Here is a 27,698-nt window from a genome sequence, read left to right as displayed (position 1 = left end):
TGTGATGACCTGGCGACTTGTCCAGGGTGAACCCCGCCTTTCACCCGTAGTCAGCTGGGATAGGCTCCAGCTTGCCTGCGACCCTGTAGAAGGATAAAGCGGCTACAGATAATGAGATGAGATGCTATTATGTTACAGATCTCCTCAGTATTAGAATTCAGAGGATTTCCATCCATTATCCGTAACCGCTTATCCTGTACAGGGTCGCAGTCAAGCTGGATCCTATCCCAGCTGACTACGGGCGAAAGGCGGGGTTCACCCTGGACAAGTCGCCAGGTCATCACAGGGCTGACACATAGACACAGACAACCATTCACACTCACATTCACACCTATGCTCAATTTAGAGTCACCAGTTAACCTAACCTGCATGTCTTTGGACTGTGGGGGAAACCGGAGCACCCGGAGGAAACCCATGCGGACACGGGGAGAACATGCAAGCTCCGCACAGAAAGGCCCTCGCCGGCCATGGGGCTCGAACCCGGACCTTCTTGCTGTGAGGCGACAGCGCTAACCACCACACCACCTCAGAGGATTTATGATGCTTTATAAATATGTCCGTTGGATGTAATATTTGCATATTTTAATATTTGATATCGTGATATATTTTAATTTCCATACAGTACTGTTTTTATTACAGTAGAACAAGGGCTGTAAAGACAGCACAAATTAGATAATAAAATAATAAATTTATTTTTGAATATATATTTTTAAAAGCATAAAATGATATTTTCAAAAAAAAAAAAATCCATTCCTCCAATCAGAATCGCAGCGGCTCGGCAACTTCCGCCTAGTTTCGGATTCGCGCACGCGCAGTTTGGCCTCCCGCGTCCGGCAAGCTCCGCCTCTTTGCGTGCGCGTGCGCGGTTTAAGTTGAGCTCCCTCCCCTTTCACCCGCGCGCTCAGCTGCGGCCAGATTTAAAGAGACAGGCGCAGTTCGCTCCGAGTCGCTGGAGAGAAAAATCACAATAATCCTATAAAAGTAATAACAGTAACAGCAGTAATTCGGCGGCCGGAAGTCTGTACAGTTTGTGTGGTGTTTGTTGGTCGGTGTGCAGTTGGAGCAGGTTTGTAGAGACGCGCGGCGATGCTCGGGTAGTTGGGCTGGTTGTGGAGCTCGGGGCTCCGGCGCTCCGCCGCTCGGCCAGCGTCTCTTTCTTTCCTTATTTATTTATTATTTATTTCTCTCCTTCCCGCACAGGGAGCAGAGGATCAGACCCCCCGGCTGGCAGAGGAAGCAGAAGTGTCGGCGCGACCCCGGCCCGGCCCGGTTCCCTGGTTTTGACTGTAACTTTGCTGGATGTGTTGAGGGGAGAGAGGGAGGGAGAGCGGGGAGAAGCCAAGCGAAGCCCGGCTGCCGCGGTGTTTCGGCTGCTGCTCTGAGCACAATGGCGAAAATTCAGGCTCACAGCAGCACCAAGCACATCAGCCAGCTCCAGGACAAAGCGTTCAGCGCCCAGAGACACCAGCAGCACTTCCAGAAACTGAAGGTAAAGCACACCGAGACCCCCCGCTCCCCCCCCGCTACTCTACCATTGTTGTGTTACTGAGCCTGAAGCAGCTCCGAGCGTTAGCTTTAGCTTTAGCTTCACCTCCTCACAGCCTTCCGCAGTCTCTGCAACTACTTCACTGTTTATCTACACTTTACTCATTTCAGCCAAAACCGCTCACCACTTCACATCCATCCTGTCAGTATTTGCATTCGGAGTGTTTATTAATTATAATAATCCTAATAAATAATAATAATAAAGCAGCCCTGCAGGATCAGTTCATCTCCTCCTCGCTCAGCGAACTCACCTACCTTTCTTTCTTTCTTTCTTTCTTTTGTGGCTAAAAAAAAATCTGAATGTTTGTTTGTTGACTCTTTGTTCACACACTGCTTTGAGCTCTTCATCTCTCACTGCCTTCTGTGTGAGCTGTCACTGTTCTCACCATGAGCAGCTCTTCACCTGGGCTTTCATTCACATCAGCACGAGTCACAGGGGGACACCACTGTCTGTCCTCCGAGCTGTTCGTTTACACCTTAAAAACCCTTCAGCTCTTCCATTTACCCTTTTTTTGAGAGAGAGAGTGTGTTGCTGTCTTTAAGCGTTAGCTGTTCTGACTGTTCACTTTGGGTTCAGTAACCCGCTTACCATCACGACTGTTCGTTTACACCTTAAAAAACCCTTCAGCTCTTCCATTTACCCTTTTTTTGAGAGCGAGAGAGAGACTGTTGCTGTCTTTAAGCGTTAGCTGTTCTAACTGTTCACTTTGGGTTCAGTAACCCGCTTACCATCACGACTGTTCATTTACACCTTAATAAACCCTTCAGTTCTTCCATTTACTCTTTTTTTTAGAGAGTGAGTTGCGGTCTTTAAGCGATAGCTGTTCTAACTGTTCACTTTGGGTTCAGTGATCCGTTTATCGTCACAACTGTTCGTCTTCACTTCCTAAACCCTTCAGTTGTTCCATTTACCCTTTTTTGAGAGAGTGAGTTGCGGTCTTTAAGCGTTAGCTGTTCTAACTGGTCACTTTGGGTTCAGTAACCCGCTTACCATCACAACTGTTTGTCTTCGCTTCCTAAACCCTTCAGCTCTTCCATTTACCCTTTTTTTGAGAGCGAGAGTGTTGCTGTCTTTTTTAAGCATTAGCTGTTCTAACTGTTCACTTTGGATTCAGTAACCCGCTTACCATCACGACTGTTCGTTTACACCTTAAAAACCCTTCAGTTCTTCCATTTACCCTTTTTTTTTGAGAGCGAGAGTGTTGCTGTCTTTTTAAGCATTAGCTGTTCTAACTGTTCACTTTGGGTTCAGTAACCCGCTTACCATCACGACTGTTCGTTTACACCTTAAAAACCCTTCAGTTCTTCCATTTACCCTTTTTTTTTGAGAGCGAGAGTGTTGCTGTCTTTTTAAGCATTAGCTGTTCTAACTGTTCACTTTGGGTTCAGTAACCCGCTTACCATCACGACTGTTCGTTTACACCTTAAAAACCCTTCAGTTCTTCCATTTACCCTTTTTTTTTGAGAGCGAGAGTGTTGCTGTCTTTTTAAGCATTAGCTGTTCTAACTGTTCACTTTGGGTTCAGTAACCCGCTTACCATCACGACTGTTCGTTTACACCTTAATAAACCCTTCAGCTGTTCCATTTACCCTTTTTCTTGAGAGAGAGAGTTGCTGTCTTTAAGCGTTAGCTGTTCTAACTGTTCACTTTGGGTTCAGTAACCCACTTACCATCACAACTGTTCGTTTACACCTTAATAAACCCTTCAGTTCTTCCATTTACTCTTTTTTTTTTTTTTTTAGAGAGTGAGTTGCGGTCTTTAAGCGTTAGCTGTTCTAACTGTTCACTTTGGGTTCAGTAACCCGCTTACCATCATAACTGTTCATCTTCGCTTCCTAAACCCTTCAGCTCTTCCATTTACCCTTTTTTTTTTGAGCGAGAGTGTTGCTGTCTTTAAGCATTAGCTGTTCTAACTGTTCGCTTTGGGTTCAGTAACCCGCTTACCATCACGACTGTTCGTTTACACCTTAATAAACCCTTCAGCTGTTCCATTTACCCTTTTTCTTGAGAGAGAGAGTTGCTGTCTTTAAGCATTAGCTGTTCTAACTGTTCACTTTGGGTTCAGTAACCCGCTTACCATCACGACTGTTTGTCTTCGCTTCCTAAACCCTTCAGCTGTTTGTTTTACTGACCACACCAGTGTCAGCAGTTTTGCATTTTCAACCCTTCACTCTGTTTTTCTCCCAGCGCTGTCGGCTGCTGTAGTTGTTCACTTGGTCCTAAAAAGCCCTTTCACTGTTCGCTTCAGTTTCAGAAACATCCTCGACGTGTTCAGCTGTTAATTTTGATTTCAGTGACATCAGGATGAGTAACATGAAGCGTATTAACCCGTGCAGAGCAAGCTGTTCATCTCTCTTCGCTGTTTATTTCCCACTGTTCGTTGGGACCTTCGGAAACATATTTAATGTGTTGGGTTTGTTTTAACTCGTACTTTTACAAGCTTTTTTGAGAATTGCTCACTTAAGCGTTAGCTGTTTATAACTGTTCACTTTAGGGTTAATAACACCACTCGCCGGTTCGGCTGCTCGTCTTAAGAAACTTTTCAGCTGTTCAGTTTATTTTTCTGAGCAATTCCTAGTTTTTGAGCTGTTTAATTAAGTGTTGGCTGTTTAGCTTAGTTTTAGTGATGTGCCTCCATTTTTGCTGTTCACGAAAGCTTTAAGGTCCCACCCAGCTGTTCATTTTATTTTTATCAACCCTGTCGGCTGTTCCCTTTAGATTCCACTTGGTCCTAAAAAGCCCTTTCACAGTTCGCTTTAGTTTCACTAACATCCTTAACGGATTTAGCGGTTTGTTTTTATTTCAATAACCTCAGGATGAGGGCGGCACGGTGGTGTAGTGGTTAGCGCTGTCGCCTCACAGCAAGAAGGTCCGGGTTCGAGCCCCGTGGCCGGCGAGGGCCTTTCTGTGTGGAGTTTGCATGTTCTCCCCGTGTCCGCGTGGGTTTCCTCCGGGTGCTCCGGTTTCCCCCACAGTCCAAAGACATGCAGGTTAGGTTAACTGGTGACTCTAAATTGAGTGTAGGTGTGAATGTGAGTGTGAATGGTTGTCTGTGTCTATGTGTCAGCCCTGTGATGACCTGGCGACTTGTCCAGGGTGAACCCCGCCTTTCGCCCGTAGTCAGCTGGGATAGGCTCCAGCTCGCCTGCGACCCTGTAGAACAGGATAAAGCGGCTACAGATAATGAGATGAACCTCAGGATGAGTAACATGAATCTTATTGACCCATACAGAGCGAGCTGTTCACTTTTCGTTTATAAATGCCTTGAGACCTCAAGAATGGCACAGGAATAGTTTTAAGTGTTAACAATAAATCTAATACAGTAATTTTTATGATTAAAGTGATTTATATAGGTAGCGGTCTGAGTGAATGACCTTGACATCCGTAACGTCACAGCAGGAAGTCTATCGGTCTCATCACCATTTCCGCTAGACTAAAACACAGAGCTGACTGCAACTCCGATCCTCCATTTTGAGCTAATTTATCGCCATGCCACGTAGATGTGTTGCTGGCCGGTGCAGCAACATGACAGAAGGTGGATTTAAGTTGCATTCATGGCCCAAGAATGTTCAAACTGCAAAGATTTGGACGCATTTTGCAAGAAGTTCACGGGCACATTGGGCACCTACAAAGTGGTCTCTCCTCTGCTCTGCACATTTTACTGAAGACTCGTACGAGACCTCTGATCTGTTGAGGAGTGTTGGCTATAAGCCCGGATTGAAAGAGGGTGCAGTACCAACAATTAAAGGAAAAGGAAAGTAAGTTCAGTTGCACCAGTTCTCCTGGAGTCTGAGCCGAGGGTTGTTGCTAAAACCCGGAACGGGACGTGACGTATTATTGCTCTGGCAGTGACCTCCCTGCAGTTGTTGCTAAAATCGGTGATGTCCTCTTCCGTCCTGGGTTTTAGTAATTGCCTGAGCCGAGCAGTAATGGCGGAGTACTCAGTATGGAGAAAATGGAGAATGAGTGGAGCAGTCGTCTGATTTCTCCGCTGGATTTGCTCGCCTCAGCAGCAATATCTCACCCTTACGTGGAAGAAGCGAAGGAACGGAGAACTGAACGAACAACTGAAAGTCAGATTGTTTCGAAACAGTTGGCCACAAAGTTGGCCTTCGAGAAGCGAGAACACAGACGGGTAAGCTCCGACTCTCATTTGGATACAAAACAACAAAAACACCAACACTCGTCGTTTACCTGCGTTTAGATTAATCCATGTAACTTGTATTGTGTGTTTAAGTTAGCGGTATGAGATTATTTAATTTGCTTCAGAATGTGATTGTCTCAGTTCATCTGATTATTTAATGAGCCTTTTACGTTTCATCAGTGAAAATGCATGCATGTACATGTATGTTGCATAAGTTATAGCACCCATCCTGTTTTAATGAGAGTCAACCCACAATCAGTGAAGTCAAATCAGTCTTAGTTGAGCGAGTCGGTAACGGTGTTTCTTACTTTCACCATAAATTTTTATTTATATGACTTTGGTCTATAGCTGTAAAAGGCCTCGGCCTTAAAACCGGTTCCCGCTGTGACGTCACGCGCTCAGGGCTGGCTGGCTCAGCGGGGCGGCTCCAATCACAACTTTGTGGTCAGTTTTAACTGTCAAAAATATATATTTTATTCCCATTTATGCAGCATAAAAGAGTCAAGGATGGAGATACTATCCACTCAGAAATTTATTTTAAAAATAAAGGTTCTGCGTATCTGCTTTAAGAAAGCTTTCAGCTGTTTTGGTTTTATTTTTTTACTACATTGTTGAGCTGTTCACTTAAACGTTATCTGTTTTAGCTGTTCGCTTTTGGTTTCTTAACACTCTTCACTGTTTTGGCTGTTCTTCTAGCTGTTTGTTTGCACTGTAAGAAAGTTGTTAACTTTTCACCTGGGCCTAAAAGTGATTTGTGTTTACTCTAGGTTTAATAACACTCGCTGTTCATTTTCTTATGAGCTGTTCTTTCTTGTTGGTGCAGCAGTGTTCGCTCATTTAGCTGCTCATTTGGACTTGAATGAAATGTTGGTTTTAGTTTTACTAATGCCGCTTTTCCACTACAAACGCGGCTGAGCCGTGCCGTGCTGAGTCGAGCTGAGCGGGGCTGTTGGAGTTGCATTTCGACTACAACCACGCTGAACCGTGCTGGCTGGAAGTGGGTGGACACATTGGGTGGAGTTAGCGAAAGTGGGTGGACGTCAGGTGATGTCGTTAAGCAGCGCAAACAGTGACATCAGTGATCTTTTAAGCGGTAGTCTCACGACCCGAATAGTAAACAATAAACATGGAGTCGTTAGTGTTGCTGGTCTTGGTGCTGTGGCTTGTTGTCACCAACAACGCGAACAGATACTGGCAAGAGCGTATAGATGAGGCGAGGCGCATAAGGCTTCAGAAATTCTCGTAATTATTCTCCTTCCGGGTTTGCAGTGTTTACAGATCCCAGCGTGTGTGGGCATGTGAGGACACTCCTCCTCACCAATCAGTGCACAGGGGAGTGTCTGCTCACGCCCCCAACCTCACTCGGCTCGCTTTGGCTCGCTTCAGCCCCACTCCAAAACCGTGCGAGTTTTAGGGGCTAAGCAGGGCTGAAGCGAGCTGACTCGTGCTGGTTTTTGGTAGTCGAAACGCGAGCCGTGTCGGGCTGAAGTGAGCTGAAGCGAGCTGAAAAAGGGTAGTGGAAAAGGGCCATAACTGTTGGCTATTTAAGACTGCACTTTAGGAAAATTATTTATTTATTTGTTTGTTTATTTATTTTAAGCTGTTTCAGTTGTTCTCTTGGGCATTAAACATTTAACTCTTCACTTGAGTTTTAGTAACATCCTTGGTGGGTTTTAGCTGTTCATCTGGGCTTAAGTAACATCAGGAGGAGTAACAGGAAACCTGCTAAGCTGTGTAAGGATTTGTTAATCTATTTTAGCTGTTCATTTGTGTTGTCAATTAGCTGTTCTTTTAAAATAATTTTTAAAAACACAGGGCTGTTCGTTTGCGCTTCAACACCTGGAGCAGTAACTCAAAACGCATTAAGACCTTCATTTTGCTCTATAACAAACATTTAGCTGATCATTTCAGATTGATTCACACCATTTATCTGCATGTTGCATATAGGAATACGGTTACCGACTTGAGCTGTTCATTTGAGCATTAAGAACACGTTGATGCTTCGTTTAAGCTTCCTTTCCAACTAGTAGCTGGTATTAGCTCTTTATATCTATGTTATGAACACCATTTTTAGTGTTTTGATTGAGATTAACATCATTTGCTGTTACAATCTGAAATTCTTCTCATGATTTAGCTGTTCACATGCACTTTTTAATCACAGCTGTTTTAGCTGTTCACTACACATACTGTTGTAAGTGATTAACAAAATATTTTGAAGCTGTGATCCAATTTGACGGGGTGTTTTTGTGTGTCGTGAATACGTGTGATGTTGGGTGATGTGACACGGATGCTTTATTGTACGTGAAACTCCACTCGAAGCCAAATGTCCTGAAGACGATGTGTAAAGGCTCAGTGGTGCTCAAAGCTCTAATCTTGCTATCTTGATAAAAATGTAAAACATACAGACGTTTCATCATGGCAAAAAAGTTATTTTCTGATCGGGAAAACGTCTGTAACCGTAATGGCATACTTGTATCACATCAAGATGGCCGTTCCTGGTCGTATGGGCTGTTCGGCTGTTCACCCTCAAAACAACAGACACAAAGGACCGCCTCCTCACTGCTGAGTTTTCTGATTGGTCAGTACGATTGATTCGGACTGTGTTGAAAATGTTTAGGTGCTGATTAGTCTCATGTTTTTTTTTAATTTTTCTTTTTTTAAAACACGTAACACTGTTATTAAAACTATGAAAATGGATGAACAGTCTAACGTTACATGCATTAATACGGTTTCGTGTTACCGCTCGTCTTGATGCTAAAGCCCAAGTGAACAGCCAGAGCTGCTAATAGTGTTGTTGGCTAACGTGAACAGCTGTGTGTTATTAAAACTAAAAAGAACCGCTAATGTTTTTCTTAAAATCCAAACGAACTGATAACCTTGCGTGGCTTAATAGATAATACGAAGGGGGGGGAAGAAGTAAAAACTTCTATATATCGCTGGAGAGTCTGGCACTTTTCATCAATAAGCATAACAGGAAGCTATTGCTTTGACTGACACTGCAATCGACCAATCACAGACAGCTGTTTCTGCATGAACAATGGGATACAGTAGTTCTAATGGGAGCCCTTCTTCTAAGCGAACAGATCATTACTGTCTGTATCGAAAGATGTTTTGCTGGTAGGCACATGCATAACCAAGAGCTAAACGCATCTCCTCACTCCCAAGTTGAACTTGTTGTGCGGATCCAGCGCCACCCAGTGTTCATACAAGAACACTACAGTTTTAAAGCTTTCTTCCTTGAGTTTAATTTTAAAGTAATAATACTGATTTTCATGAGTGACTTCCTCGTGATGTCTATAGTGGGAGGAGCTAAATAGGATTGGACACGGCCACACAGTTCTGATCAAGCGAAAAGTATTGAGAGTTTAACGATAGATAATTATGATCATATTTCTGTCAGTATGCTGAATATCTGATTTTCAAGTGGGGTTCTTGTGCGGGGTTTTCTTTCATTCATTCATCCCCCTCCGTCTGCAGGTAGAAGATGCGTTATCGTACCTGGATCAGGTTAAAATCCGGTTTGCAAATGATCCTGGGATATACAACAAGTTCCTGGACATTATGAAGGAGTTTAAGTCTCAGAGGTGATGCACAATTACACACTGCGTTTTTATACATTAGGGCTGAGCGATATGACTGATATCGATATCGTGATATCTGATATATCAAGGTTATCGGGACGTGTCTTAAGTGTTTATTGTGCTTTTTAGTTTAAGGTTTAAATAGTACAAATTAAGTAATGTTTAAATTTAGCGTCTTTGTAGCAGTGAATGTTTTTGTAAATGTTAAAAGTAAACCAAATTATTTTGATTCGTAAATGTTTCCAAATGTCTTTTTATAACGCTAATCTCTATTTTGCATATGTAAATATAATGTATGCACGTATATACTAACTTTAACTATTCACTAACTTTTAATCTCTTTAATGCTTCCTGATTGGCTGACTTTATCCTGCAGTATCGATACACCAGGCGTAATAAACCGCGTGTCTCAGCTGTTCCATGGCCACCCGGACCTTGTCCTGGGCTTCAACGCCTTCCTGCCTCCCGGATATCGGATAGAAATCCCGAAAAACGGAATGGCCTTCCTGCAGTCGCCTTTCACTCCACAGGTAAATAAGCTCAGGTAACCTCCTCCTGAATAAAATGCGTATTTTCTCACACGCGCGCGCGCGCACACAGCGTTGTTTGTTTGTTAACGTCCCGATCCGTTTTCTGTAGCAGGTTTCTCCCGGCAAAGGGAAGAGCACCGAGTCGAGTTCAACTCAGAGCGAGACGGTGACATCACCTCAGAGCGCCTCACCGTCGTCAGGAGTCCTGCCGGAACCACCTGGAAGACTCGCCCTGCCCTTGCCCAGCCAATCGCAGCCCGCCACTTCGTCGGCATCCCCACCCACTTCGGAAGCGAGTCCCGTAGAGTTCGACAGCGCCATCAGCTACGTGAACAAGATCAAGAGTCGATTCCTGGATCATCCGGAAATCTACAGGTCCTTCCTGGAAATCCTGCACACCTACCAGGTAGATGATGTAAAGGGAAGGGGGCGGAGTCAGGCAGCAGGCAGTTTATAGATCAGAGGATCATGTAGACCGACCGTGTGTGTTGCAGAAGGAGCAGCTGGAGCTGAAGGAGAACAGGAGCAGGATGAGTACGGGGATGACGGAGGACGAGGTTTTTTCCAAAGTGGCGAGTCTGTTTAAAGGACAGGAGGACCTGCTGGCGGAGTTTGGACAGTTCCTCCCCGACGCGAAGAGATCGCTGGTGAGGAGAGGACGTCTTTCGTGTGTGTGTGTGTGTGTGTGTGTATCTCAGGCAGGTGTGTAATGCAGCTTTTGTTTCCATGTGTGTTGCAGTTCACTAGCGGCTCTTTAACAGGCAAGGAGCAGGTGAAGAAATCTGACGAGGAGGACTTAAACAAGCAGGGCAAGAAGAGGCCACGCCCACTTTTACTGCCTCACATGACGCCGTTGCTTAAGGTGTGACCCCGCCTCCTACGCCTTCTCTTTAACCTGGAAACCACCTCTATACCTGCCCCTGTGTCATTTGTATTTGAATGTATTTCTCTTTGTTACCGCAGAAGAAGATGAAGTTCTCTTGCTCTAAAGACCAGTCTTTCGCATCAGTTGGGAAGCATGGCGTTCTCCGCGAGTTCACTTTCTTCGACAAGGTAAACGTGACACGTCTCTGGTGCCGGGATTTCTTTTTCACGCTCTCTTCTCTGTTCATGTCTCATGGGATTTTTTTTTTTTTCCTTTCTTCCTGTGCTTCCAGGTTCGGCGTTTGTTTAAGAGTCAGGAGGTGTACGAGAACTTCCTGCGCTGCATCGCCCTGTTTAACCAGGAGGTGGTGTCGGGAGCTGAGCTCCTGCAGCTCGTCACGCCGTTCCTTGGGTAAAAATAAAGATCATTCTGCTTTGTTTATATAATTTTTTTTTTTAAATAAATGAGATGATTAAAGGCTGTATGTACGGGTGTGTTTGTGCGCCAGGAAATTTCCAGAGCTGTACACTCAGTTTAAATCGTTCCTTGGTGAGAAGGAGCTGTCACACTCTGTATCCGGCCTATCGGAGCGCTACATGGAAGGGGGTGGAGCCAGGGAGGTGGACTACGCATCCTGTAAGAGACTCGGTTCAAGTTACAGAGCCCTGCCAAAAACATACCAACAGCCCAAGTGCAGCGGGAGAACAGCGCTGTGTAAAGAGGTACACACCACACGAGCCAATCAGAAGCCTGATGTTGCTTGCCCCGCCCACATCGCTGGCATCAAAACTATGCAAGTGCAACCTAGTGTGCTCACTCTACTAAGATGCAAGTTCTGTATAAATGTTACAGAGCTGTCAGTCAAGCCTGCTCATTAGAATATCAGGCCACGCCCATGTGAGGTACTCTGAACTGTGACTGACTCACTGGAGCACTTCCTGTTCCTTTCTGTGCACGTGCAGGTGCTGAACGATACCTGGGTGTCCTTCCCGTCGTGGTCGGAGGACTCCACGTTTGTGAGCTCGAAGAAGACGCCGTACGAGGAGCAGCTGCACCGCTGCGAGGACGAGAGGTTCGAGGTGAGACCCTGCAACTACACGCACGATTCAACACCGGTTCGAGCATGAACAGAGGAACTCGAGTCGATTGTGGAAATAACTAATACCTGAGAATGATTAGAGGAGAGAGGGATGGAGGAAGTGGAAGGAAGAACGAGAAGGAAGTATGAGGTGGGGGAAAGTCAAAAAGAAAGAAAATGAAACGATGGGGAGATAAAAGGAAGGGTAGTTGGAAAGATGAACGATAAGTGATTGAGAGAATGGAGGTAAAAGAAAAGGATGAGGAAATAGTGATGGACATTTGAATAGATAAAGAGATGGAGGAATAAAAGTAATAGCAGTATATAATGTGGTAGCTGGATGAAAAGGAAGGATAAACTGATGAACAGATAAAAGTAGTAGACTGAAGACAGAGGGTGATGAAATGAAGTGGTGGATGGGGAGATGAAGGGAAGCCATGATGGAGGAAAGAAATAAAGCAATGAAGTGAAAGGTCATAGCGAGCGCTTTCTGTCCTCATAGCTGGACGTGGTTCTGGAGACCAACCTGGCCACCATCAGGGTTCTGGAGAGCGTGCAGAAGAAGCTGTCTCGCCTCTCCCCGGAGGACCAGGACCGCTTCCGATTGGACGATTGTCTGGGCGGGACCTCGGAGGTGATCCAGCGACGTGCCGTGTACCGCATTTACGGAGATAAAGCTCCCGAGATCATCGAGGGACTGAAGAGGAACCCGGCAACTGCAGTACCTGTAGTACTCAAGAGGTACAAACCTGTCTGTCTGTCTGACTCCCTTCATACAGTGTGTCTATCTCTCTGTCTGTCTACATCTGTCTCTTTTCATATATCTCTGTGTGTGTGTCTCTATCCACCCTTTATCTCTTGCTCTCTCTAATGCCTCGGTCACAACCGGCAGTACGTGCTCCTACGGCCGGTCTACGTGCAAAAAACGCAAGAAACACACGGAGGGCGCGTGTGAAACGCACGGAGGGCGCGCGTGTGACGTGCTGATTTTCGAGCCGTAGACCGGCCGCAGAGGTTCTTTGTCATGTCAAACAAACTCTACGGGCGCTTACGTTTTTTTCAGGTTGCAAGACAAACTTACGGCCAACGTGCGTCTTTCTCCATGAACAAAAAAAACGCAGCGATTTGGGGAAACGCCAAAAATCGCACGGCCAAAAAATCGTACGTCTGGTTGTGACCTAGGCTTAAATTTCAAATGTTAGACAAACAACTATGAGTCTGACTTTCTTGGAAAAATCTTGGGGTCAGGGGTCAAGGTCAGGCACGGTACAGGGCCCTGGAGTAGAGGTCTGCGTGGGACAGAATTTTCAGTCCCGCTCCCGCATTGTGCAGTCCCGCTGTCACCCACGCCTGCCATATTTTGTCCCGCTCCCACCCGCAAATCCCGCATGATGCAGACGTTCGCGTTATTTCTCATGAAAGTTCTCGTCATTGGCTTTGGGGAATTAAACATGCTGAGCTCTCCACTGACCGATCCTTCACCTAGCGCACGTAGCGAGGGTGCGCGTTGCCAGGCGGCATGCGCAGCTGAGGCTTTACAGAGATACCCAACACACCGACCAACAGCTACAGTGGATATTAAGCATATTGTACATTGCACATAGCTTATATGTCACTCCTCACATTTACATTCTAGGAAACACAAGTAGGCCTATAAGAAATTAATATAATGTAAAGACACAGCGTGATGGTGCCCCGCCCCCTACTTTGAGTGGATTAGAGCATAAATATCTACAGCTCACGTTCAGGGGTGCGTCGTACACGAGTGAGAACGACTTCCAAATGTCTGATTTCAGGACTCTTGACTTTTTAACGGTAAATGTACCTCTTTTAAAAGCAGCACTTCCTTCCTTCTGAAGCACTGTGAGCTTCACTAGAGGAGCTCTGCTCTTCTGCCATGATCGGAGATCTCAAACACGGAAGAGCGGAAAGGAATCGGAAGCGTACGCGAGATTAGACCACATCCGCAAATTTAGGCATCTTAAAATGTTTTTGTTAATGCCAAATAAAATATCCAGCACAAATTATATATGATGGACATAAATTAATAATTTATAAATTTTATTTTAAACACGTTTTTAGTTAGCAGGACTGCGGCTTATCACCTCTCCCGCCCGCGCCCGCATTGTGCACTCCCCCTCCCGCACGCGCCCGCACTGAGCTTTCAAAATTTGTCCCGCGCCGCACTGCTTTGCGTTGGGTCCCGCGGGACTCCCGCGGGAGTGCAGAGCTCTACCCTGGAGCAGTAGAATGCTTAGTGTCTGTGTGTGTGTGTTTTCAGATTGAAAGCGAAGGAGGAGGAGTGGCGAGAAGCTCAGCAGGGCTTTAATAAGATCTGGAGGGAGCAGTATGAGAAAGCTTACCTCAAATCTCTGGACCACCAGGGGGTCAACTTCAAACAGAACGACATGAAGGCGCTGAGGTCCAAAAGCCTGCTCAATGAGATCGAGAGCATCTATGACGAGGTACTAACACACACCCCTGTTACATTATTATAACACACTCCTTAATGTGATAACACGGGCGTTAACGTGTTAACGTTTTGAAAACACTGCATTTCATTTCTCAGTAATGTAATCTGAGGTTTGGAACACAGCCCGTGACCTCATGCTCTTCTGAAGGAAGTGTTTGTCATGCTGTGTGTGTGTGTAGCGTCAGGAGCAAAGCACAGAAGAGGGCGGAGTTGGTCAGCAGAGTCGTGAAGGGGGCGGAGCCTCTAGCGAACCTCACTTGATCTTCTCCTACGAGGACAAGCAGATCCTGGAGGACGCTGCATCCCTCATCATCTACCACGTGAAGCGTCAGCCCACCATCCACAAGGAGGACAAGGACCAGATCAAGCGCATCGTCCACCACTTCATCCCCGACCTGTTCTTCTCCCGGCGCGGTGAGCTCAGCGACACGGAAGAGTGGACGGACGAGGAGGCGGAGACGGAGGACGGGGGCAGGCCTGCTGCCGGGTCGATGTCTGAGACGCAGATGGTGGAGCGAGAAGGAGGAGCGGTGTCAGGAGCAGGGCCTACAGGGGGTCAGCAGCAGGTGAACGGCGAGTCGAGGCAGCGGCGGTGTGCGTCCCCGCGTGGGGCGGAGCAACAGGAGCAGCTGGAGCAGCAGAAGGAGCAGGACGGGATCTACAACCTCTTCTTCGTCAATAATAACTGGTACTTCTTCCTGCGGCTGCACCAGACGCTGTGCTCACGGCTGCTGAAGGTGTACCGGCAGGCTGAGAGACAGCTGCTGGAGCACCGCGCCGAACAGAGCGCAGAGCGCCTCCTGGTGGCTGAGGGGCGCCGAGACAAGGCCACTGATCTTGCCATGGAGCTGCGACTCAAGCAACCCAGTAAGATGCACACGAGTTTACATCCAGAGATGCTCTTCAGTCTGAATGGATTGTTTTTAATCCGATTTTAGTTTAGATTAATCCCTGGACACACGGCCTCAGCAGGGTCTCCTTCTGCTCTTTATCTCTCAATGCAAGACACACGGTGTATAAAAGGTTAATTGTTAATCTCAGGAGCTCTTTCCCATGATGTTTCTGTATGTGGTGCTCTGAACGCTCCTCATATTGCACCAGGAACTCCGGGTAAATGTCTAAAGTACGATTTGCACGGGATAAGTATTACCTATGGACCTCTGGTAATTCGCAATTACCCCCGCACCTCTGTGTTATTGTGTGGCGCATTCGGACGGGATAAGCAAAAGTCTGTAATTCACTGAATTTACAGACATTGTGACCGGATGTGTCGTAAGTTCGCAGCATCCTGTTTCGTCTTGTAGACTGTAGAGATGGGATTTATGGCTCTTTGATGGGATCCGCATCTTTGTGATCCGTTCTTTGAAAAGAGCCGTTCAAAAGACTGGCTCATTCAGCTCTTTTTAAATATTTATTCAGTTTTAAGAAGACAGCGTCTAAAGAAGCCAGATCCCTCTTCTTAGACAGTGACATCAATATTTCTGGACATACCTTTTATATAAAGCAACCTAGACTTACATTATTGTAACCCCTAAACGCTCATAAATAACCATTAAAAAACAATGAGGGCTTCAATGAATGTCCATGCAGAACGGCTTTTCTGTAAAAAAAAAAAAAGAACCCACTCAAGAACATAGTTATCAAGAACGCAAGAATATTTTATAGAAAAACACTTGTTTTACAAAAATATTTAAGTCTGAGATACAAAATAGATACAACTACAATAAATATAACACAAGAACTGGTTATCACACAAGAACATTTTAATAGAAAAAAACAAACTTTCTATATTAAAAATATTGAAATTGTAACAAAAATAGATACAACTAAACAGTCAGATAAATAAAGTTATAACAAGAACACGATTATTTTAATAGGAAAAAACAAACTATTAATGCAAAAAATATATTATTATTAGAAAAATAGATACAACTAGACAAACAGATAAATAAATAAAATACACAAAAATAGAACAAACAAAATGACGATAGAATAAATTAAATGAACGTCCGTGCAAAGTAGTTTTCCCACAATATTATCATTAATATCACACAACAACATTATAAACTATATACAAAACAATTTGAACTATTAGGCAAACAGATAAAACTTGAATAAATAAAAGGCAAATGCTGTTTAGCCTACTTCTTGTCCTTGGGCAAAAGCTTTTTCATCTGAAACACAGTACAGAAAAAGAACGACAGAAAGAACGGCTCCCCCAGCTCGAGACTCGGTTCTCGTCGTTCATGCCTAGGAGCCGTTCAAAAGAATCGGTTCGTTCGCGAATGTCACAACACTAGTAGACAGGAGTTCAAAATGCTTATCTGGTTCAAATACGGGATAGGCCTACTACCACTTGCCCCTGAAATGCTGTTTATCAAAATTTCGCCCGTATCCTCCATTATTCACTCCAGAAAAGTACAAGAGACGCGCGTTTAATAATTACAAACACAGACATGCGCATTCACACGGGACTTGTATTACCACTGGACGTCTGTGTTTTGCCGAAACACAGTAGGTAATTCGCGGCGGAATTATTACTTGGCAAATTACGGACATGGCGCATTCGCACGGGACTAAGAACTCAGACATTCTCTGTAATTATTCCGAATTACCAGAGGTCCACAGGTAATACTTATCCCGTGCGAATAGGGCTTAAGGTGTTTATAGTGAGGTAGACATGGACAGTTGTGGGAGGAGTCTGTTGTTGACTGTGTGTGTGTGTAGGTGAGGTGGAGCTGGAGGAGTATTACCCGGCGTTTTTGGACATGGTGCGCAGTCTGCTGGACGGAAACCTGGAGTCAACGCAATACGAGGACACACTGCGCGAGATGTTCACCATTCACGCCTACATCGGCTTCACCATCGATAAACTCATCCAGAACATCGTCAGACAGGTGAGGGGGAGATGGTGTGTAGTGCAACAGGAAGTGGTCAATAAAATGGGTGTGGCCTGTCTGTCATATTATAAATGCTCAACTGTTCACAATAATACTGCAGAACTAAACTGTGTGTGTGTGTGCGCGCGTGTGTGTGTGTAGTTGCAGCACCTGGTGAGTGACGAGGTGTGTGTTCAGGTAGCTGAGCTGTATGTGTGTGAGCGGAGACGGGGCGCTGCGGGGGGAAATCTCTCCTCTCAGTGTGTGAGAGCCGCCTGGGAGACCAGCTACCAGTGGAAAGCTGAGAGAGTGATGGCTGAGGAGAACTGCTTCAAGGTACGTGTACACACACACACACACACACACGAGTGTTTGGTGTGTGTTTGAGCATGGAATCCCATTTCAGCATTTTAACACCTTGGACAGAAGCAGATGGGAGAAAAGGAGGAATGAATGAGGTAAAGGGATAAAGAATAGGAAAAAATAGAAAGGAAGAATGATGGAGGGAGTGGAAGAAAAAGTAATGGAGATGGAAAGAAGGTAAAATGGAGTAGGAGGAAGGAAGAGGAAAGGAAAAAGATAATGACAAATTGAAGAGAACTAAAAGCGGGAAGTACTTAAAAGAAGAAAGCAGATGAAAGGAAGAAGGAAGTGGGAATATGAGAGAGGAAGGAAGGAAGAAAGTATTGAAAAAGAAAGGCTGAAGCAAAGCTGCTGATTGGTGGGTTGCTGTAACACTTGTGTCATCAGGTAACAGTTTCAGAAGAAGTTTATAAAACGTGCAACTTTCAGTGAGAAATAAGAGGAACACACACGGTGAGTAATAAATGGATGAAGAATAAAGTGGGCGGAGTCTGACAGGTGTGTGTTTGTTGCAGGTGATGTTTATTCAGAATAAAGGGGAGGTGACGATGACTATCGAGCTGCTCGACACTGAGGAGGCTCAGGCTGATGATCCACTCGAAGTACAGGTAGCGTGTGTGTGTGTTAGCTCTTTGTTCATGTGAGTGACATGCTGTGATGTTTTCAATGTGTGTGTGTGTGGTCTCTGCAGTGCCTGTCTAACTACATGGAGCAGTTTGTTGGAACTGAAACCTCGTCGTGTTCACAGAGTGAAGGTTATTACTTCAAACCTGTGTTCCTGCCCAGGTAACTCTCGCACACATGCGCACACACACTTTCAGCTGCATACTTACTTGAAGTGGTGTGTGACTCCTCCCTGTGTGTGTGTGTGACTGCAGGAACCTGCGCCAGTTCCGGCGCTGGCAGCTGCGGCAGGTCGAGGCTCTGCGCAGTCGGCGCGAGCTGCGGGATCAGCTGGGCGTGGAAAGCGCCGGAAACTTGGACTGCAGGTTCAAACTCAACACGCACAAGATGGTGTTCGTCATGAACTCTGAGGATTACATGTACCGCCGCGGAGCGCTCATCAAGGCCAGGAAGGTAGTGTACACTAGAGCACTACCTAGTGCACTACAACTCTGCTCTCACTAATTACTCGGAGATTTACAAGACAGTTTTACAGGTAGACAGAATGTTAGTCAGACAGACAGACAGGTAAGCATGTAGACGTAGACAGGAAATGTGAGTGCACAGGTCTCACTCTCTCGGTCTGTCTCACAGACTCACCTGCGCGTGTCCCGGCTGCAGCGTGAGCGTTTCTCCCGCTGGCACGGGGCGTGGCAGAGCGAGCACGTCCCCTCTGCCGCAGCCCGCTCCGTCCACGCCTGGCTCCTCGGAGACGACCTCGATGACCTGCTGCCCTGCAAGACCACCTGCATGACTTCACAAGTCAAAGGTCAAACCGTCAACAGGTACCAGGTGCGGTACAGCAGCAAGGCCCCAGCTTCACCATGACACACGTTGCCACGCCCCCTTCACCCAACACACACGCACACAAGGACAGATGCAGCATTGATGATGTAATCATGATGTGGACTTGAACAGCCAATCGGATGCGAGTGAAAGAATGAATGACTCAATTTTTTCCCATTGTAGTTTTTAGCATATGAAACCAGCCGCGTGTGTGTGTGTGTGTGTGTGTGTGTTCTGTATGTGCACTTCTCTCGGCTGTAATTGAATGAATGACATCATCGGCCCAGTGGACGCTGGAGACTCGGTGTGTTATTGCTTATCATCTGAATCATCATGTACCATATCAACACTCGCCAAACAATGCTTTTTATTTTCTTCCTTTTTTGTTTGATGTAATTTTTACATGTTAAAAACATGAGATGATGAAATCCAAGCGTTTTGCAGAGAGAAATGTATAACACGGATCCTGTATCAGTTATCTTGAAATAAAACAACCACGTTGTGCAGTTCTTAAACCGTGTGTGTGTGTGTGTGTGTCAGTCAGTGTCAGTCACTAAGTGGCGCCACATGAGTGTTGGCTTCTCTGTACACTGTGTGTGTGGGTTGGGTTTTCACCCCAGTGGAAGATAGATAGATAGAGAGAAGGAGAGTGAAAGAGCAGGAAGAGAAAGCTGTGTGTGTGTATGTGTCAGCGTGTGTGCATGCGTGTGTGTTGGTGTGTGTGCAGTCATGGACCTGCGCTCAGAGCTGCTCAAATCCATCTGGTTTGCTTTCACGGCTCTGGATGTGGAGAAGAGCGGCAAAGTGTCCAAGTCCCAGCTGAAGGTGAGTAACAGAACCAAATCGAACCAGAACTGGTGCGTGCAAATGCACACAATCTCATTAATGTACACACACACACACACACACACACACACACACACTGCATCCAAGTGTGTGTGTGTATTAGCAGTAATAACAGCCTTTCTGATGGTGTTTTGTCATTTTATTTTATTTATGCAAAAGCTACTATTCTCACACAGCTTCATTTCCTGTGTGTGGCCTCCACCACCACATGGTGAATAGAAGCTGCTCAAAACTCATTTAACCTTTTTTTTTTTTTTTTTTAAAGGATCGTGTGTGTGTGTGTGTGTGTGTGTGTGTGTGTGTGTGTGTGTGTAGGACAAAAATTCTTGGTTTGATAAAATAATGTGGTGATGTTGGGCCACTCTCTTCCTATCCTCTCAAACCAACAGATTTACTTTTTTCCCTCAGCAGTTTATATTTTAAATCTTAAATGTTAAGGATGGATGGATGGATGGATGGATGGATTTTGGTTTGGGGGAGAAAAGGAAAAATGTAAAATATTTTTTGTAGAAAGCTCCCATATTTTGTTATTGTCCTGAACAGTGAGTATCCGTGCAGTCTGACTCGCTCTGAATCAGCGTCTCGAGTTCCATCTCAGAGCCAAATTCTAACTGAACTTAAAATCTTATTTTAAATCCAAAAGAGGTATTTATTTAAAATAAGATGTAAAATTCACAAAAAATGTTAAAGTAAGCAAAAGAATAGATGACAAGAAAAGCAATGCTGTAGATACACGGTTTAATTTAAAACAAGGAACAATAAAGAATATTAAAAACTGCAGGACTAATAATAAAATTTATTATTATTATTGTTGTGTTAAAGCTGTTATTCAGATTAATTATGTTCAGTTAATCACACATACAGGACACTGTTATAGACATTGGCTACGAGTGTCTTGTTTATATATGTAAAAAAAACCCACTTCGTATTTGACAAGAAGGGAAGGAAAATGGAGAGAAAGAGACCTACTGTAGATACTCGAGCAGAGATCCCTTTAAGTGTAAAATAAACTCCACGGAGCCCCTCAGTGTGGCTTTATTGAAAAGATGATGCCTTTGTTTATCATATATACATTACAGTACAGTGAAAGTCTTTTTCCTCATGTGTCAGCATGTTGGGATGCTGGGGTCAGAGCACAGGGTCAGCCGTGATACCGTCCCTCTGGAGCAGAAAGGGTTAAGGGCCATTCTCAAGGGCCCACAGCTTTGGTGTTGTTGGGCCTCATGAACATTTTATTTAAAATTCTAAACTATTCTTGGAGCTGTAGATCTTTCTGTTCCTCTGACACCATTCACTGAATGAACAGAGGGTAAATATGGCAAAAGAAAAAAAATGTATGAATATTATCTATCTATCTATCTATCTATCTATCTATCTATCTATCTATCTATCTATCTATCTATACATTGTGTGTGTTGACGCTGATTGGTTGGCTGGTGTAATGCTCATTATGACATCACCACCTGTCGGTTGGAATTCAAATTTGCTCTCATTTCATATGAAGTGTAAACAATTTTTTTTTTCAGTATGGGGGGGGGGGAAAGAAATTCAGAAAAGAACCTCAATCACAGTGTCTAAGGATTTATTTCATTATTTTTACAAGTTTTAAGTGGAGAATTGGGACACAACCACAAACTGGAGAGCGTGATGGTTTTCAGAAGTATCCACAAAAATGTTTCAATCATGACGTGATTTGATGAACAAATTTACAAATTTCAGTCAATTCAGTCTTTTGTACCAAAAATCAATATAAAACTGAAGGACTGATGGTAACCATGACAACTGGAGGTTTTCAACTAAACTAAAGGTTGAAATGCAGGTTTAAAAAAAAAAACAACAACAACAAATTCTTATCTGAACATGCTAATGCTAACCTACAGCTATTAGCAATGGCTATATAGCAGCAGCTTGTTATTCTGTTTATTATTATAGCTCTGGATTGTTAATGATTTGAACACATTTAACAGGAAAATCTTTCACCTAAAAGCACTTATCTGTAATTTGCTACTTTGGCCAGTTGTGTTTTTACTGTAACAGTGTTTTTTTTTTTTTTTTGTTCACCTGAAAGTATTTTCTCGCTTGTTGTAGCAGTTTTATTGTTTGAACAACTGACAAATGGAGCAGTAAAACATTTTAACTGGGAAACTTTTCAGAAAGTATAATACATGATAAGATGGATTTTTTTTTTTTTTTTGAGTTTCAGACATTAGTGCAAGGCCGGCGGATGTGGTGATGAGTTCTCTCTGTGTGTGTGTGTGTGTGTGTGTGAAAATCAGATAACACACAGTACCTGATAACACAGTAGTCAAACACTGAAGTCAAAAACACTGTGGAAATTATGAAAGCTGTCAAAAACACTAAGCCGCGATTATTGAGTCGTCACTACGGCATGTTTCAGTCCGCTCTGTCGCTCTGACGGTGTTCAGTCAGAAATAACTCAGCGTGCAGAGTGTTAACACACTTGTGTGAGGTGTGTGTTACATGCCAAGTGAAATCAGGGAAGGTGGTGATCATCACCTGGATTACTTCAGCTGAAAGAACAAAAACACATGGATTTGGTATTAACTAACAAAAAGTTATTTTAAAAATGAAAATGACAGTTTTAATTCATGGAGGTTTATTAAGAGTTTTAAATCATCACATTTATAGATGATGTGCTTGAGATGTGTGGGACTTTTTTTTTTAAGTCCTACTTCAGTAAAAACTCGACCAATCACACCTACAATATTTTAATTGGTTCCGTTTCTCAAAATACAAACAGAGGAGTGATTTAAGCCACCGTGACCAGCCAGTGTGGAATAAAACCCTTCCCTGTTCTTTCGAGCTGGCTGGAGCCCTATTTAGACTGGATGAGTTTTCCATGTGGAGGTGTGTAAACAAACTGATTAATCCGTCAGTTTTTACAGACCGTGTGTGTGTGTGTGTGTGTGTGTGTGTGTGTGTGTGGACAGTTTACACCGAGTCGTTATTTTCCCCATCCATTAAAATGAGCAGATGGAATAACTAACTGCAGCTGATGTGCTGTACGTACAGTGTTTCCTGTCTGGAGGTAAAGATTGCGGTGAGGGAAAAGACACTCCAGGAAGTCTTTGCTCTTTTCCGTTGTCTTCCAAAAGTTTAAAGAGCAGACTGTTAAAGTAACTTTGAAAATAACGTTAGAGACACAAAGCTTCAGAGGGTTTGGGAGAAGATGTTGAGTTCCTGGTACACACCCAGACTATGAATATGTCAGTCATGTGACCTACTAATGATCAAGCGTGACCACGCCCCCTATGACAAGCACTTTAGAGGGGACAATCAATTAACCAGAGCAGGAAGTGTGTGTGTGTGTGTGTTCCAGGTTATGTCTCATAATCTGTGGATAATGATTGTGTGTGTGTGTGTGTGTGTCAAGTCAAGTTTATTTGTATCGCGCTTTTAACAATAAACATTGTCGCAAAGCAGCTTTACGGAATTTGAGCAACTTAAAACATGAGCTAATTTTATCCCTAATCTATCCCCAATGATGAAGCCTGGGGCGACGGTGGCAAGGAAAAACTCCCTCAGACGACATGAGGAAGAAACCTCGAGAGGAACCAGACTCAAAAGAGAACTCATCCTCATTTGGGCAACAACAGACAGCCTGACTATAACATTAACAGTTTTAACATGAAGTCAGTTTCGTTGATGCTATAAACCCCCCACCGACGGAAACCCGAGCGCAAAACCATTCACGACAACTGCAGTCCCAAAGTCAGCAAGTCAACTGCAGTCTCCAGCCACAAAAGCACCACTGCAAGAGTCCAGAGCGTCCTCCAGGCATGACCCCCAACTGTTCTCATGGGGCCGTCCTCCACAGGAGCGATGTGATGAGACTCCAGCCAGACACAGGGCACCAGGATGGATCAGGCAGTTCCGAGGAGCAGAAGAGGTTCAGCATCTCGATCCCAGGACCGACATGTAACTCAGAGGGACAGATTGGGGGGGAGAGAGAGAGAGAGAGAGAGAGAGAAAACACAGGTGGTTAGGTATGCCCAATGTCACCTGAATAAGTAGGAACAGTATACATATTGCACTGAGTACAAGCAGGGACTCCGGCAACTAACTCTGACAGCATAACTAAAAGGGGAGAGCCAGAAGGTAACACAGGCATGAGGGGCCCCGGGACATAAAGCAGCAGCCACTACACCGTCAACAAACTCGAGTGAGCAAGCGAGTGGGGACTGACAGCATCCATACATCCCAGTTTACCAAACACTCTGTCTGAGGATCCTCCAGATCTACTCCTTTACCTCATAAACACCATTAACACAAGGCTTGACTAAACAGATGTCTGTGTGTCTCTCTGTTCCAGGTTCTGTCTCATAATCTGTGTACAGTGTTGTGTATCCCCCACGATCCGGCCGCTCTGGAGGAACATTTCCGTGATGATGACGACGGACCGGTCTCGAGTCAGGGCTACATGCCATACCTCAACAAATACATCCTCGATAAGGTACCACTTCTCTCTGTCTCTCTGTCTCCCCCTCATCTGTCTCTCTCTTTCCCCCGTCTCCCCCTCGTCTCTCTGTCTGTCTCCCCCTATCTCCTTCTCTCTCTCTCCTTCTCTCTCTCTCTGCCTGCCCCCCCTCTGTTTGTCTCTTCCCCCTCCATTTCCTTTTTTCCCCCCAAATGTTTTTCTCACTCTAAACTGGTGCTAATTTTCCCCACTTGTTTTCTCGTCCTTTATGTCCTTATTTCTTTCTATTATTTTCTTCCTTTATGAATGATTCTTGACTCATCCTGTAAAAGTGCACTGATGTCTGAAAGTCTGAGCACTCTACTATTTATTCTCTCTCTCTCTCTCTCTCTCTCTCTCTCTCTCTCTTCCTTTCCCCATTTTGCTTTTGTTTGGCGCAGTGTTTCTTCCAGGTAATTCACATCCACTCTGTGTGCTGTTTCTTAGTTTTGATGTCTTCATTATTATTCAAATGTTTGCATGTAAACAACAACAACAACAAAAAAAACTTCTATAAGTGCATGTGAATGTTTGACCAGTGCTTTAAATCAGCAGCTCTCAAAATCTTTTATTCAGGGACAGATTCTCATCTCATCTCATTATCTGTAGCCGCTTTATCCTGTTCTACAGGGTCGCAGGCAAGCTGGAGCCTATCCCAGCTGACTACGGGCGAAAGGCGGGGTTCACCCTGGACAAGTCGCCAGGTCATCACAGGGCTGGGACAGATTTTAACTGTAAAATATAATTCACCAGCCCCTCAGCCCAGTTTATTTTACAAACGATTCTATTAAACACGCTGTCCAATTTAAATGTGTACAATTACACAGAACCCATTTATTAAAACTTGAATTAGATTCCACTTGACCGTTATTTATAGGCACAATAACTTTGATGATAAAGGGTTGTAATTTCCACCACTGACTTAGATTATTCAGAACATCTAGCTACTACTGACTCGAAAGAGAATGTACTCCTGGTTTAACCCTTTCACCGCTGCAGCCTGCTATTCCAGTCTCACTGTAGTAGAGAAAGCCCTGTGTGTGAAGTTATGCAGTGGTAAAGGGGTTAAAGAATCAGAACGGCTATTACTGACTCAAACCCCCCCAGAACACTACTGACCTAGCATAACCAGAATCATGGATCCCAAGTTTCGAACTTCCAAATGCTGGTCCGTTTCTGAAGTGATCCCTGAAGCTGAGGCCACACAGCGACTGATCGGTGGTGGGGAGGGAGGAAGGAATGTGCAGGACAGGGTCTCACCCTTCCACAGGGGTGTGTGTGTGGGGGGGGGAGAGGGTGTCTGGGTGGGTCTTCCCAATATATTTTTTAAAATGGCATTGAAATATGCAATTTCCAAGAATTTCATATTATTTTAATGACATTTACATTGGTATTAAACCAATTGCCAGTGGATGGTGTATCTGCTGATGGTTTATAACAGCACATGTTTAGTGTCTCACAGCACCATGCAGTGTTTTATTTTGACATTTGATAAATCACACATTAGTGTTAGATCATTACAGACATTCAGCTATTATAGGCTGATACTTGAGTCTATCAGATGCAGATCTAGATTTTAGAGATTAAAATCCTGGGATGTTTCCAGGATATGGATCTCTTTACACACCAGGAATATAAAGAGAAATGTAAGCATGGGGCCTAGATCTTATAAATAAGCGATTTAAAAATATCTCCTTGCTGTGCAGAAAGCTTTGTCTGGCTCATCTTTCACAGGCTGCACGCATGGAAATGTAAAAGACCCAATCTTTATTGAGCTTCGTTTTAGAATGCACACACTTTTTTTTTCTTTTCTTTGGTGCACTTGTGATGTTCAGGATGCTGAACTCTGTCCACTACCCACCCTCTACCCCTGGTCTGTAACACGTTCATTCACACAAGAAACTCTCTCTCATCCGTCCGCATCTCACACTACAAACATTAGCATTACTGCTGTATCTGCTGCTATTGCTCATTTGCACTACTGTTCATATTCACCTCATAAGCTGCTCTTCTAAGCACCTTCTCCGTTAGATATTGTACTGTATTTGCACTACTGCTATTTTGTACATTGTTTGATTTTAGAGTGTATTTTTATCTATATTTATAAATATATATTGTTTCTCTTAAATTTATTATTTTTTTGTAATATTTATGTTTTTACAAGTAAGGTGAGAGAGAAACGGCATGTCGATTCTCCTGTATGTCCTGGATATATAGTGAATTGACAATAAAAATCTTTGAATCTTTTGTACTTGGTCCATCACAATCTGATGTGATTACACAAATGATCGATAGTGTGTGAGATAAAAAATAAATGGTAGAGATCAATAATTATAAAAATTAACTTATAGATGTTATAGGGGCGTAGCTGGGGGGGGCGTCCTGGGGTGCCTCTGCCCCCCGGACCATACATTTTTTTCAATAGCCGCATAAGAATATTAGAAAAGCGCCAACTGTAATTTTTCTAAATTTTTTTTTTTTTAAACTAGATTGTCACCTCAGCCCCATTAGGGTTTCTATAACCTTGACTTCCTGTGGTTTGGGTGCGAAAACCCAGTTTGTCAGTGTGTGTGGGAGACATGGATGTAAGTGCAGATATGTTAAATAATACACGGTGCGATATGAGCATAAAGTGTGTGAAACGCACACAACGGGCAAACAGTCCGAAACAGCAGGCAAAGTCGTAATCGAGGAAACAGACAGGAGGTCAATCGAGGCGCGGACAGAATATCAGAGGCAAAACTATACAAGATCAAGGGACAAGAAACAGGAGTCGAAAAACCAGGAGGTCAACAAGGACAGGGCCAGGAAACAAGGCTCAGTGAGGCACACTAGACGTGGCATAATACTTTGCATCCTTGCATGGGCGCGGTCCTTAAATACCCCAAACATAGTTCACTGATTAAAGACAGGTGTTCTTTGTTAATGGCGCATGTGCCGGAGCTCGTTAGGCGTGCGCGCAGCCCGAGGTGCACCTTCCGGTGCACAAGCCAAGGCGCGCAGGACTGAAACAGTTCTGTGCAAGCGCAACACAATCGCACTAGAAAGCAGGGTCAAGCTGCCAGTGTAGCTGCAGTCTTTAGTTGCGAATTACGAGTATTTCCTCGTGTTAATAATTCGCCATGTCAAAACAAGCAAAACTTTCCTCCTTCTTTCGATGTGAAGAGTGGTAAGCAATTTATTTATTTTTTCCATCAAAGTTGCATTTTGTGGCTTCGAAGCTAAGTTTTAGTGCCGTTTCTAGAACTCAACATCAAGAAAACGTGGAAGAAACAGCAATAATGGAAGAGCCGGTTTCTAAGCTGCCTAAAACTAGCAATGGTAATTATTTTTTTGTTACATAATGCACTCAGGGCGGCACGGTGGTGTAGTGGTTAGCGCTGTTGCCTCACAGCAAGAAGGTCCGGGTTCGAGCCCCGTGGCCGGCGAGGGCCTTTCTGTGCGGAGTTTGCATGTTCTCCCCGTGT

General features: G+C 44.4%; 2 protein-coding genes across 4 annotated transcripts in view; both read left to right on the top strand.

Moving 5' to 3' along the window:
- The first annotated feature begins 904 nt into the window (after nucleotides 1-904).
- sin3b (SIN3 transcription regulator family member B) lies at nucleotides 905-19,423 on the top strand. 3 transcript variants are annotated; one of them, XM_060932619.1, is made up of 20 exons: nucleotides 905-1,066; nucleotides 1,201-1,489; nucleotides 9,168-9,274; nucleotides 9,648-9,801; nucleotides 9,914-10,207; nucleotides 10,296-10,448; nucleotides 10,541-10,663; nucleotides 10,765-10,854; nucleotides 10,959-11,077; nucleotides 11,175-11,388; nucleotides 11,629-11,745; nucleotides 12,247-12,485; nucleotides 14,026-14,209; nucleotides 14,397-15,084; nucleotides 16,945-17,114; nucleotides 17,259-17,432; nucleotides 17,975-18,067; nucleotides 18,151-18,245; nucleotides 18,338-18,536; nucleotides 18,717-19,423. In XM_060932619.1, exons 2-20 carry the CDS (start codon nucleotides 1,388-1,390, stop codon nucleotides 18,948-18,950), a joined length of 3,549 nt encoding a protein of 1,182 aa, XP_060788602.1. In that variant the 5' UTR covers nucleotides 905-1,066; nucleotides 1,201-1,387; the 3' UTR covers nucleotides 18,951-19,423. The 3 variants fall into 3 exon arrangements, with proteins under 3 accessions (XP_060788602.1, XP_060788599.1, XP_060788601.1); XM_060932616.1 differs by having other exon boundaries at nucleotides 9,911-10,207; XM_060932618.1 differs by lacking the exon at nucleotides 905-1,066 and having other exon boundaries at nucleotides 1,073-1,489; nucleotides 9,911-10,207.
- A 135-nt stretch (nucleotides 19,424-19,558) lies between these two features.
- The window catches only part of def6a (DEF6 guanine nucleotide exchange factor a), a 31,072-nt gene continuing 22,932 nt past the window's right edge, over nucleotides 19,559-27,698 (top strand). Inside the window, exons 1-2 of the mRNA XM_060932615.1 lie at nucleotides 19,559-19,733; nucleotides 24,088-24,228. Coding sequence (XP_060788598.1) covers nucleotides 19,638-19,733; nucleotides 24,088-24,228 — 237 coding nt within the window. The 5' untranslated portion in view covers nucleotides 19,559-19,637. The remainder of the gene's footprint in view (nucleotides 19,734-24,087; nucleotides 24,229-27,698) is intronic.

This window comes from Neoarius graeffei, chromosome 10, assembly GCF_027579695.1.
Source record: "Neoarius graeffei isolate fNeoGra1 chromosome 10, fNeoGra1.pri, whole genome shotgun sequence".
NCBI lineage: Eukaryota > Metazoa > Chordata > Actinopteri > Siluriformes > Ariidae > Neoarius > Neoarius graeffei.
This window is presented reverse-complemented; position numbering and strand designations above follow the sequence as displayed.